General features: G+C 36.3%; 1 protein-coding gene across 1 annotated transcript in view; it reads left to right on the top strand.

Annotated features, from left to right (window-relative positions):
• Positions 1-11,670, top strand: part of LRRC58 (leucine rich repeat containing 58) — a 35,886-nt gene extending 24,216 nt beyond the window's left edge. Inside the window, exons 2-4 of the mRNA XM_020985886.2 lie at positions 635-763; positions 2,428-2,705; positions 5,389-11,670. Coding sequence (XP_020841545.1) covers positions 635-763; positions 2,428-2,705; positions 5,389-5,597 — 616 coding nt within the window. The 3' untranslated portion in view covers positions 5,598-11,670. The remainder of the gene's footprint in view (positions 1-634; positions 764-2,427; positions 2,706-5,388) is intronic.
• The last annotated feature ends 1,105 nt before the right edge of the window (positions 11,671-12,775 follow it).

The following is a 12,775-nucleotide window of genomic DNA, read 5'->3' as shown; positions in this document are numbered from 1 at the left end:
AAGACAATCTCTAAGAAATCTTTGAGCTCTGAATTCTGTGAACATACCATCCTCTAACCTGGAGTACCTCTTTCTTCCCGCTTAAGTCCTACCCCTCTTTCAAAGTGTATCTCATGTTTCACCTCATCTCTTAATCCTTTAATGACCATACCATTCTACAGTAAAGATAACATTGGTTCAAATTGATACAGCGCTTTGGAGTTTACAGAGCACTTCCTTTGTAACCAAACTGTGTTATAAGTAAGGCAAATATTTCCCCCATTTTACAAATGAGGAAAGCAAAGCTCATAAGTGAAATGACAGGGTATCTAAGCAGCTGGCTGGTAAATAGCAGAAGAGGGACTGGAGCCCTGGGAGTGTGGCAGTCTTGCCGCATAGACTAGCCCGGGCTGTCTTGGCCCTCCTCTGAACCTTCCCTCCATGTATGCACTGTTTTGTGTTAGCTTCTGCATTGCTCTCTTGTTATATTGTCTCATGATTGAATATTTCTTATGTCTGTGCCTTGTCTTCCCTGACAGATCATACACTTCTTGAGTGAAGAAGGGTTACCTTTTATCTTTCAGTATTCCTGATGCAGCTGTGTGATAGGAGTTTGAACAGAGTGTTAGATCAAGTTTTCTTTTCTTTTTTGCAGCTTAGAGTTTTTGTACCTCGGAGGGAATTTCATCAAGGAGATCCCACCTGAATTAGCAAACCTGCCTTCTCTAAATTATTTGGTGTTGTGTGACAACAAGATTCAAAGTGTGCCTCCTCAGCTAGCCCAGTGAGTAGCTGCACGATACTTTAAATATATTCAAATGTCTTAACATTACAAAAGGTTACTTTTTTTGTTTTCTTACCAATAGGTTACCTGTGTAAGTATGGGCTAACAGTTCATAAAGTGCATAAGAATTATGTCTCTAGGATGTGTAGTTAAATTAGTACCTGCTAAGGAAGGAAATTGCTGTTTAACCTATTATAGAGGACCTGTGTTGGAATCCCATCTCTGCTACTTACTGACTGTGTGACCTTGAACAAATCAACCTCTCTGGACCTCTTTCTTGAATTTATTAAATGAGGGAGTTAGAAGGTCTTTCCTGGTCTAAACTGTATGATCCTTTAAGTGTGACTTTTTCCTGAACAACCTTATTATTTAGTCTGTTTGAGGCGAAATAGAAATGGAAGATAAAATTTGACATCTCCATATGTTTGTGTAATCCTTTGCAATTTCCAAAGCACTTCAACATGCACTGTTGCATTTGAGTGTTGCAAGACTGTTTTCACTTTACAAATGAGAAAACTAAACTTGTCTCAGAGGTTAAAGGAATTACCTAAAATCAAGTAACCATGAACTGGCAGAATCAGGGCTAGAACCTGGCTATTCTGAGGAGTTTTTTCTTCCTCCTTTAATATATATTCCCTACTTTGGAACTAGGACGCACTTGAGAACATCCGAGATTCCTTAATTTTTGTGAACTTTCAGTGATTCTGCCTTTAATTGATAAAACAATGAGCTAACCTAACTCTGGCCTGTCAGAGTTTATAGAAACTCTTGGTGTGAAATATTATGTGCTAGCCAACACCGTTCGAGTGGCATTTGGTACCATCTACAAGTCACATAGAAGGTAGAGAATAGAGGTTCTTCTTAACTTGGCATTTGTGAACTTGCCTTTATTTTAATATTTTGATAATTTCATTTCATTATAATTGGCTTCCTTTGTAATCCTATCTAGAAAGTAAATTCAGTTCGGTAAAGATCTGTTTTTTGTCTTAGTGTTTACTATCTTACTGTGTTTCTGTTTTGTTTTGTTTTGTTTTTAATTGCACAGAGGAACTACAGGCACGGATTTTCCCGTGGTTCCTTATACCACACCATTAAGCTTTCACAGTTTTCTCTGTCCAGGTCACTATTACACATTTAGTCAGTGGATCGGTCAGAGCCCAATAGCTCCTAAAAAGCCATTTTACTGAAATCACGATCTAATACCCTCAGGCAGAAGCAGTTCTCAAAGCAATTAAGCCAAAACACAGGGAGGTGAATACAAATTAAAACAACTGCTGGCAGTAAGGTCAGAAGCACTGGACTAGGAGGCCCTGGCCAAAAATAACTTTTATGTTCTTTTCCCAAAGGGCTTGAGCTAAGTTAGTCTTAGATCAATACACCTGGGATAAAATTAACCCACATTTTCCCAGGTCTGCACCACAGCTTTCTTGCTGTGATTTTGGGAATTGTTGTGGTTAGCTCACACTTCCTCGTTCCAGCAGCATCTTATCCCTAACAACATTGGTTTTACTTTCCATATTCTTAAAAATAGGACAGAATTGACATGTGCACATATTTAAAGATTTTTTAAAATATAAAGTGACTGTATTCCTCATTCTTTACCTGTTGAATATTTCTTGCTAATATATTTTCCTATCAGTAATTTGATATTTTATTCATTATAGGTTGAATTCTCTTCGTTCCCTTAGCCTCCATAATAATCTCCTGACATACCTGCCTCGGGAGATCCTTAGCCTAGTTCATTTGCAAGAGTTGAGTTTGCGAGGTAATCCCTTGGTGGTTCGTTTTGTCAGAGATTTAACCTATGACCCTCCAAGTCTCCTGGAATTGGCTGGTCGGACCATTAAAACCCGAAATATTTCCTACACTCCTTGTGACCTTCCTGGAAACCTTGTTCGATACTTGGATTTAGCCAGCAATTGCCCAAACCCAAAGTGCGGAGGTAAGTTTGTTCATATTTCCTACTTGTGACTCGTTATCCATTTGCCCTCGTATTTAGTGCACAAAGCACCGTTTAGTTGATGAAAGTGTCTTTCATATTTGCTAGAAAGGTGATTTTTTTTTACTGTATGTTATTAGTCATTGTTTGCATGCTCAACTTTCCAGTGAGCAAGATTGTGTCTATGTCCTGAAATAAAGTATTCTATTCCTTAATGTATTTTGAAACTTTTCTGTAACTTTCTATAGTTTAAGAATTTAATTATTTTACTTTGATTGGAATATGTGCTAGCCAACACCATTCGAGTGGCATTTGGTACCGTCTACAAGTCGCATAGAAGGTGGAGAATAGAGGTTCTTCTTAACTTGGCATTTGTGAACTTGCCTTTATTTTAATATTTTGATAATTTCATTTTAATGGGTTTCCTTTGTAATCCAATGTATTATATACATTTAAAAACATCCTAAGAAGAGGTCCCTAGATTTCAGCAGACTGTCAAAGGGATCCATGACACAAGAGATTAAGAACTCCCAGTATAGGAGATTGGCTTGAATGTCTACTAATTGACTGCAGGACCTGTTCTAAAAGCTTATTTGTATTTTCGTTTAATCCTTGCTTATTGTCACAAAACTCTTATCTTTAAAATAGTTAAAAGTTTACAATTAATTGGAAATTTTGATTTGTTTTCAGCTATTAAAGTTTAACTATACTTTATACTGTTTAATACTATATATATTAAAGGAAATAATTTATGTGCATACTTATTGGGGGAACACTTAGTAATTAGAGCCTGTTAAGCCTCATCAGGAAGTCCCATTTCCTTTTGCTACTGCCATAAAAGAATGGAAAAAATATATGGAATACAATGGAAAAAATATAGAGACCACTCAAAAAGTACAGTTAGACACATGCCACACACACACACACACACACACACACACCCGCGCGTGCGCGCGCACACACACACACACACACACGCACATGCATGCACTTTCTTACACATAGTATCCTTAAAAGCTGGGAAAGAGATGATGTGCCACTGAAAAAATAGCTGTCACTTGAGCCTTACTAATATCTCTTTCTTTGAAATGGCAAACAAATATGCAAGACATCACCAAGGAATTACTTGCTTCAAATCCTACGTATATTCTGCCCCTTTTATTCCCCCTACCAGACAACCCTTAATGCCCTCTTTTGTACCTTAAGGGATTTCCTTTAAAAGCCTCTTTAGTACATTTGTCTCATTTATTCCAAGAACAAGAATACATTAAGGATAAAGATGTATTTTTCTACAATTAGGGAAGGGTTTGTTGAGAACAACAACTAGTGGACATTTTTATTCCTGACTACTGAACTAAGAGTTACAAAAAGGAAGGCAATACATTTTCTAGAATGCCTTTATTTTAATACTGGATATATTCTTAGGTCATATACCACCTAGAATAGCAATTTAACATGTAATAATCACTTAATAAAAAAGTGTTGAAATAAATTGAACCTAGGAGAAATGATAGTAGTTTCATGCTGTTATTCACCCAGAAGATATGGAGTGCTCGAGAAGGCTTTGTTTTATTCCTCCACTCATTTTATCAGCTCATTTGTCATGTTTGTAATTATAGCTTCAGCGTACTGCTTCTGTCTCTTGAATTTATCACTACTCCTAAAGAACCTAAGCTATTGCAGATAATATTTTGTTTTAAAATTGTAGGTGTCATTCATTCCTCAGTACATTGGTGGGTGTGTGAGTTCATTATCAGTGTGGGTACTCTCTTCATATCTTTTCATCCTGTTTGGTTCTTGCCCATACACTCCCCAAATCTTCTGAAGTGATTGCACCAAAGACCTTCCTTTGCCTTTTGATATTTTGTGAATACCAGTATAGCACCTTGGTTGTTTATCTGTGCTTTGGTCATTCTGCATGGCCAGTTCATCTCCAAAACACCAGAAAAACATAAGGAGGCAGGAATAAAAAGGAAAGGCATTGGGCTGGGGATGAAGGTGGAATAAAGGCAGATGAAAAAAAAAAAAGAAGTAGGAAACTCAAGCTCTTCCAGGGCTAGTACCATTCTCAATTTAGGGTTTTTAGTGCCTTTGCTTGCTTAAAATCCTAAATCTCTTTTTGAATCCATTCTTGTCTAGAAAACTCCCCATCACCACTCCTTTTTCTGACTTTAGTAATTTCTTTAAATCTGCCATTGTGCTATGCTATTTTTTGCTATAGCATAAGAAGCACTAAAGTGAAAGAGTAAAACTGATATTTATAGTAATTTTTTTTCTTTGATACTTGGTAGCTACAAGAATGCTACACAGGTGTATTAGATTGCTCCAACTTCATATACTGGTTGTGAGGATCAGATGAGATAACATGTAAAAGCACTTTGCAAACCTTAAAATGCTGTATGAATGCTAGCTATTGCCGTCATCCATAGGAGGAGGAACAGCTAAAATTTGTGTCTCCCCATAGCCTAGTCCAGGATTCTGTACATAGTACCCACTTATTAAAAATTTGGTCTAACAGATATAACTGGTACTTACAAGGAAATACCTTGTTTTCAGTTATTGACGGGAGAAAAAATGTTTCTTGTGCTCATGTTTCACAGCAGAAGCAGCTTCCTGGACCACCAGGGGACATTTTTCAAAGCAAACCATAATTCACTTAATGATTGCTTTGTATTCCTCCCCGCAGGTGTCTATTTTGATTGCTGTGTTAGACAAATCAAATTTGTGGACTTTTGTGGGAAGTACCGGCTCCCGCTGATGCACTACCTGTGCTCTCCAGAGTGTTCCTCCCCGTGCAGCTCGGCTTCTCACAGCTCTACGTCCCAGAGTGAGTCTGACTCAGAAGATGAGGCTAGTGTTGCTGCCCACAGGATGCAGAAGGTTCTTCTTGGATGAGAAGGTTTAGAGAAGTGTGATTAAAACACGAAGACTGGATGGAAGTGGTTAGAAAAACCAGTGCTACAACTTGAGGTTGTTGAAAAAGCAGTAAGAGATTTTGAGAATTTGAGATTCATAACCTCATTTTCATCACTCATGGCTCAACTGGAGATGATCTGGACACACCTTGCGTTGTGCCAATTTATTCAGCAGGAATTAATTTCGTTCCATATATGGATTCTTTGAATACATAGTTTGCACAGAACTGCCATTTCAGATCTGTTATAAAAGGCATTGTGATCAGTAGCCTGCTTCTTTTTGTATGTGAGAAATGGCATGTAGCAAAGCGGTTTATTCTGAGGTGCCACTACCACGATAAACTGTGACTGTTATAATCTTGGGGGAGATGTTGGGCTGGAAATGGAAGCAAAAACCCAGTGTTAGAATTATCGGCCATATTCGTGTCCCACCCCACTGCACCACAACCTTAGGATTATTCCACCTTCATGTAAAATCTATTCATGTAGATTCTCAAATGATTTTATGGGACCTATCACCCCTTGTGCCCTTTGGGACCTTCATACTGGTAGAAGTTTGAAGACTATGATTTATGTCTAGGCTTTGAGAACCTGCATTCCTGCTTCCTTATTAGATTGCTGCTGGTATCCTCATTTCATCTTATTCTACCTCTTATTTGTGGCTGTGTATATAGTGCCTTCAGCTTGACAAGGATACAGGGCAGCTTATCCCAGATCTGGTGCTCCCACAGCCTGTAGCCTTATTTATGTATACTATACTATGCAAGGAATCTTACAGTGTGCTTTTAACAGTGCTAGTAAAGCAAATAAATTCCTAATCATAATCTGAGTTCATAACCGTCTTCCATTTTTTTCCCTTTCCCATTTTAAACAAGAAAGATTCCTAGTAGGTAAATTACTTTGCTCCATATAAGGGAGTATTTAATAGTTTTCAGTATGGAGAAACCAGAATACATGAAAAGTTGCAGGAATATTTTTGCCTCTAGTAAAATGAGAAGGCAAAAGTGATTGATGAAAATTGAAACCTTCATAATGCCAAATTAAAATTATCTTATTTTATTTATATCCTGTGCTAGATTCTTACATTAATTGTATTTTTTAAAGGAAAATTAAGATAAACATTACAATCTTGGGGTTGTATGTTCAGTGCACATATGTCATGAAGTAATAGTACTGCTGTATGTTTATGTAGCACTTAAGAATATGCCTTCCCGTGATTGCATTTAGTTCTCCCCACAGTCATATTAAGAAGCAGAAATGAATAATATTCCCACTTGGGCATTAAGCAACTTGCATGGCAGAGCCAGGGACTAGACCCTAGCTCTTCCAACTCCCAGTCCAGTGTTGTTTCCCACTAACCAAGCTGCCTCTCACTTTATTTGGCAATATTATACCGAATAATATAATTATTACATACACTTTTTTTGTATTGGAAAGTTTACTGGAGAGCATTAAAGATGTAATGTGCTTTGATATAAAGTACTGGTTAAGGTAATACAAATGGGACAGAAAGAAGGAAAAAGAATACATGTGGTGAACCAGAAAGAACTGTCAGGTGAATGCCCCAAACTGTCTAAACAGTCTAAAAGCATTTAGAAGTAGATTCTTGGTTGGTTGTGATGCCCAAAGCATTTATTTTCTGGACTTTGATATCTTACTATGGCCATTGTACCATTAAAATAGAATATTCAGTAATAATTAAGATTATTATTTCCTAATTACCTTATGGCTAAAAATGACACATTTCTATATGTGCTCTTTGATGGTTAATGCAACTGTAGTATTTTATATGGAAGCATGTCTTCCCATCTAGGGAGATGAGACTAGTCACATAAGTTTTTTCAGGTAAGAATGGACACAACCAGAAAAATGATTGGTTTCCTTGTTGGTAGTACAGATCTGTGACAAAGTGGGTTGGAACAAAATTATATGGTTCTGTATGAATTTGGGAGTACTCCCTGTATATGTGACATATATGGCCAGTTTATAATCATCTTTGGTAAATGGAATCAACAGATGGCTGAAAAATGATGGTTTGGGTTATTAGTTTTGATCTTCTCTCACATCAAACTTCTTACATGAATTAATAGTTGATAGTTTGACGTTCTTTTCGCTGCCTTCCCTCTGGCAGATAATACTAGCGGTTGACTGATGTGTCCAGAAGGCAAAGCAACTAGCAGGGTGAAGTGGAGGCCAGGGTCCAAATAACCAATTCCTCAATAATACCTAGAATTCACTCTATTTTGAAATGAGTTTCTGTCTTTCTAATTCTCATAGCTGTGTTATTATATTTAAGCTATAATTTTTAAGTCTGTTATTTTTTTACCAAAAAACTACACATTTTTATGTTGAAATAAGTTTTCTCTAATCCATAAAGTTTAGTTATTATTATAAAATTAAAACTTTTTTTGTGTGCAATTTACCAGATTATTTCAAAATTTGAGAATGCATTTTTGAAAATGTTAGTTTGTGTGTTCTTAAGCATACTCTGGAAAGTCTAATTCTCACAGCTTTGATTAACCAATTCTGAACATGTTCCTTGTCTCGCCCTCAATTTAACCTCTGTTATAGAGGTAGTCAAATATTTAACACTAATCTTGTCTTCCTGTTTTTTGGAGTCACACTGACAGCCTTGATTGCATTCTAGTAGAGGAAGTAGTTCTAATACCTTATACTTAATTTTATGAGCATCACGTAATATAGAGGCATCATTTATTTGTAGTAATTTTTCTATAGAATTTCAAACTCACAGAATTGCTCTTGAACATTCAGTACTTTTACATTGCCAGATTTTGGTTGCAGTACATCCATAATTAAATAACAGCTCCTACCCACTAGGGGAGTGTCACATTGTACACCCCAGTCCTATTAAGTATTGTGAATTCATGGATAAGAGAAAAGGGGATTTGGAGGTGAGGGATAGAAGTGGGACAAAAGCCATAATGAGATAACAAAGCCCAGAAAATGAATGCTATTTCTAGATTATATTGTCCATTGTGTCACAGAATTGGCATATCTTCACTTTTATCATCAATTTTCAGTTTGGTATACTTCTAAGGGATTTTTCCCATCTCTGATGTAATAATGAAAGTCAGTGGGAAGTAGGATTTGCTTAGCAGTTGGAGTGCTGCTTTGGGGAAGGAGTAAGACCTCATTAATTTGGAATTTGTGGTCATTAAGATAGAGTTGGACTGAAGTTTATTTACTTTTGTGGAATCTAAAAAAAGAGGAATGCCTAAGCAAATTTTGAAGCTATGCAAGGTTTGACCTACTTAAAGGAAACATGTTTTTTTAAAGCACTTTAGCATTAGCCATTTTACAAAAATGCACTAATCACAATTTGACAGCTGTTTTTAAATATCAAATAGTACTGCTTTTAGCTCTATTATATACACTTAAACAGTAAAACTATTTTAGAAATGTTAAGTTTACATTAGATTGCCCTTCTCCCCAGTTAGGCCAAATTAGTGGCTTTTTATTATAATGTATGTAGTCCAAAATAGCCAAGAAAACCATGAGTTGATTTTCATACAGTCCTTCTAGTAATCAGGGTTCAAATACCTCTGGACCATCTCAGTACTGTTTTATTTTAGGCAAAAAGTACTGCTATAAAATCATGATAACATAGTAATTTAAGTATAGTGATATGTTCAGACACTATTAGTGTAAACAAATGATAGACTTATCATTTGTTGGGAGTACATTCCATGATAAGGAGGGCTCACGTGTTTGGGACCTCCTACTCACACCAGGGCTAGAGTTTGAGGAAGGAAGGCTGGCTCTACAGCCTTTTTTCCCCTGAGCAAAAGACTGGGAGCCCAAGACCAGGGCTGTAGGGTTATATGCAATCACAAGTGCCTGGAACTAAAACTAATGAACAGATCATCTGATCAGAAGACAAGTTTCTGTTACTGTTCAAACATAATAGCAGTCCCTACAACTTAACGTTTATTTTGTTAAGTAGTAATACTTTTTTCTTTTGTTGTTGGAAAAATTGCAATATCTTATTACATTGATTTCCTTTGTAAATACTGTAATCAAAAAGGAGTATGAAAGTTTATAATATACAAGTATATGTACATGTCTTATTCTTTTCCTGTTTCTCCTTAGTTCATATTTACTAAGAATTGAAGATAAGATACTTCATAACTGGTAATCAGTTTTATCAAACATGTATTGAACCACTCACTGCTTTGGGTGCCATAAAGTTTACATAATCTTAGTTAGATACGGTCCTTTCCCTTGAGAAGCTAATAAACTGTTATTTTGAGCATCTATTTTCATTTAGAGACTATTTTGCTTCTAGAAGAAAGCCTATGGTACAGACCTGCCAGATTCACTATGTAGTGAATAGGACAAAAAGTAAAGGCTTCCAGAATCTGAGAGGGCTTGTTTGTAAGTAACCACAGCTTGGATTCAAGTACTTTTAAAAAGGGGGAGAAATAGTTCCATTTGGTAATATTATTTCTCTCCCAAGAAACCAAGATAAAATTATTTGCATCATGAAATTGAACAAGACCCAACCTGACCTGATAGCAAACCTAAGAACAGCCTTTCCCCTTCAAACCAGAATTGGACATTCTTTCTTCTGTGTACTTTTCCCCTTCTTCCAACTCAATACAGATTTATTCTTCTTGGAGAGAGAATTTTTACAATGCTGATCATATTAGCCAATAAGTTTCAAGAGAGAAAAAAAATACTGGTATCTTAAGATTTTTCAAACATATTTCCCTTCTGGCATTTCTCTAAAATGCTTTATAGAACTTTTTAGGAATGTACAATGAGATTTCATGAATACAGTACTTCAGACTCAAGAAGATTCTTTCAGCCTGTGTTTTTGACTGCTGATAGCCAAATCAAGAGATAAAAGAACTGTAAATTCTGCATCACTTTTGATGGGGGGGGGGGGGGAAAGGCAGAGAAACAGCTTAAGGACTGAATAGGCCAAAGATTCCATTCCAGAGTGGTAATGACCTTTACCAGGGTGTTTCCCAATCATTGGTTTATGGACCAGCATCCTGGAGTTTGCAAATTTTTACTAGTCCACAGAACTCTTGATAGCAAAAAAAATCTCTAAATTTAATTGACTACTATTACTCCCTACACCTTCTTTCCTCCCATGTTGGCTGTCTTCTTTAGGCTCTGGTGGGGAGGAATCGTCCAGTGGAATTTCAGTAGTTTTAAGTCTCCAGTATAGTTTGGGCTCAGAAACACTGAACTAGGTGACTGTATTATCTTACAAATTCCAGACAGAAGGAACTGGGGAAAAGCCAGGATTGTTCTAATTGATGGCACTAAATATGGTCTGCATCTCAGAGGTTGACTTAAAAAAATGGTATTCAAAATTACTAAATCTAATTCCGTCCTAATCTATCTCAAAATCTTTTGGTAAGCTGAATATGATTAGCATGATAATGAAAAAAATGCAGGTCTATAGCACTTTCTCAGCATACCTAAAGATCTTTGCTTTTACAGTTGAAAAGTTTGTAGCCTTTCTGAATGCACTTATTAGAGGTATAGTCATCCACTAAAAGGCATTTTATAGATTAACCAACACTGTATAAAATCTAGGCTACCAGTGGCCCTCCTGCAAAAATATTCTGCCTTAAATGTATTGTACTTCATGATCTGATCAGTACCTGTTTTTGAAATTTTGATTAATGGAGTAGTGAAGAGAATTCCTTTTGTTATTATCAGTGGCAATAAGGAACAAAGCTAGTAAATCAAAGTAATGATTCAACAATTGAGTTTTAAAATTCAAGTCAAAGAAGAGTTTGAGGCATCAAATCTGTGGCAGGATGCATTCTTAATATTGGTAAATGGTTCATATTGCCAGAAATTTTTTTCAATCCTGTGTAAATGCATTTTCTTCATTTCTTTTTATAATACAAAATCACAAATTTCTTGTATTAACTAACCTGTTTGAATTGCTTTATCTAATAATGTGCCTTATTTTTTCAAAGGTGTTTTGCTAGAAAGGTGGCTTTGTATTGCAGAAAAGTAGTAGTATTTCACTGAACTGTGACTTGACACATTAAAAGAAGAAAAATAAATGCCTTTTCATTTATACATTTAATTTAAAAATAGTTCTACCATTTTAAAAATGCTCATCTTCATACAAAGGTAGAGTTCATTGCATAGAACTCAATGGCAGCATTGTTCAATTTGAAAGCAGCAAGGCTGGTCTGTAATGGTTTTTATGTTTGCCTCTATCCTCCATCCCAAACCATTTCAAGTCTTCAGTGAGCAGACTGGATTCATAGTAATTTTAAATGTGCTCTCAAATCATTTTAATGTCCATAAGGTGATTGGCATTACACGAAGTTCTAGAAGTTGAATGTAGAGAAGAGTCTTGTAATGAGTCTTATAGAAACAAGACTCATTAATTACATGGGTGGCTGAAATGAGATGGAGAAAAAATACATTTTTTTTAATCTCAGGATATTGGAGATGATAGGTCAAGAATTTGGTGAATGGGGTTCTTGACCACTTCATTCCATTACTTATGGTTGAAATTATACCCTTCTCTACTTGGATGGGGAGCTGTTATCTCTACAACTAATTTTCTCCCTGCCTATAACCTGACTGTCCCTCTATTTCCCCCTACCTCACCCCAGCAGCTGTCCTTCTAGGTTTCTGTTCCTTCTTTTAGGAGTCTCCCTTATCATAACAGACTTCCCTTGGGCTCAACCAATAATGGACACCTTATAGTTTACCCATTAAAGAAATACATATTTTTTTCCTCTGTTAAGTGCTGATCCAGGCCTCAAGTCTTTCCTAGGGATTTCTACACTCCAGATTTCACTTAAGATAAATATTTCATTTCAGATAAATATGTGTAGTGTTGCAGAATCTCAGAGCTGTAAATTACCTCAGTGACCATTGAGTCCAGCCTATAGTTGGAAAATAGTTTCTTCTACAATGTTCTTGACATGGTCATCCAGCCTTGAATACCTTCACATTGTCCTCCTTACCTCACCCCTCTTAAAAAAAGCCAAGTCTCACCCCACATCCCTATTTTGCAAACCAGTCCAGAGGTAAAGTCACTTAACAGAATCCTACAATACAAGAGCTGAAATGGGCCTTAGATGATCTATTCCATTCTCCTCATTTTAAAGGTGACCAAAAAAGTCAAGGAAATTAAGTGACTTTCTCAAA

Source organism: Phascolarctos cinereus, unplaced genomic scaffold, assembly GCF_003287225.1.
Source record: "Phascolarctos cinereus isolate Bilbo 61053 unplaced genomic scaffold, phaCin_HiC Scaffold_726;HRSCAF=1367, whole genome shotgun sequence".
NCBI classification, from domain to species: domain Eukaryota; kingdom Metazoa; phylum Chordata; class Mammalia; order Diprotodontia; family Phascolarctidae; genus Phascolarctos; species Phascolarctos cinereus.
The sequence above is the reverse complement of the archived record's forward strand: the minus strand, read 5'-3'. Positions and strand labels throughout refer to the sequence as shown.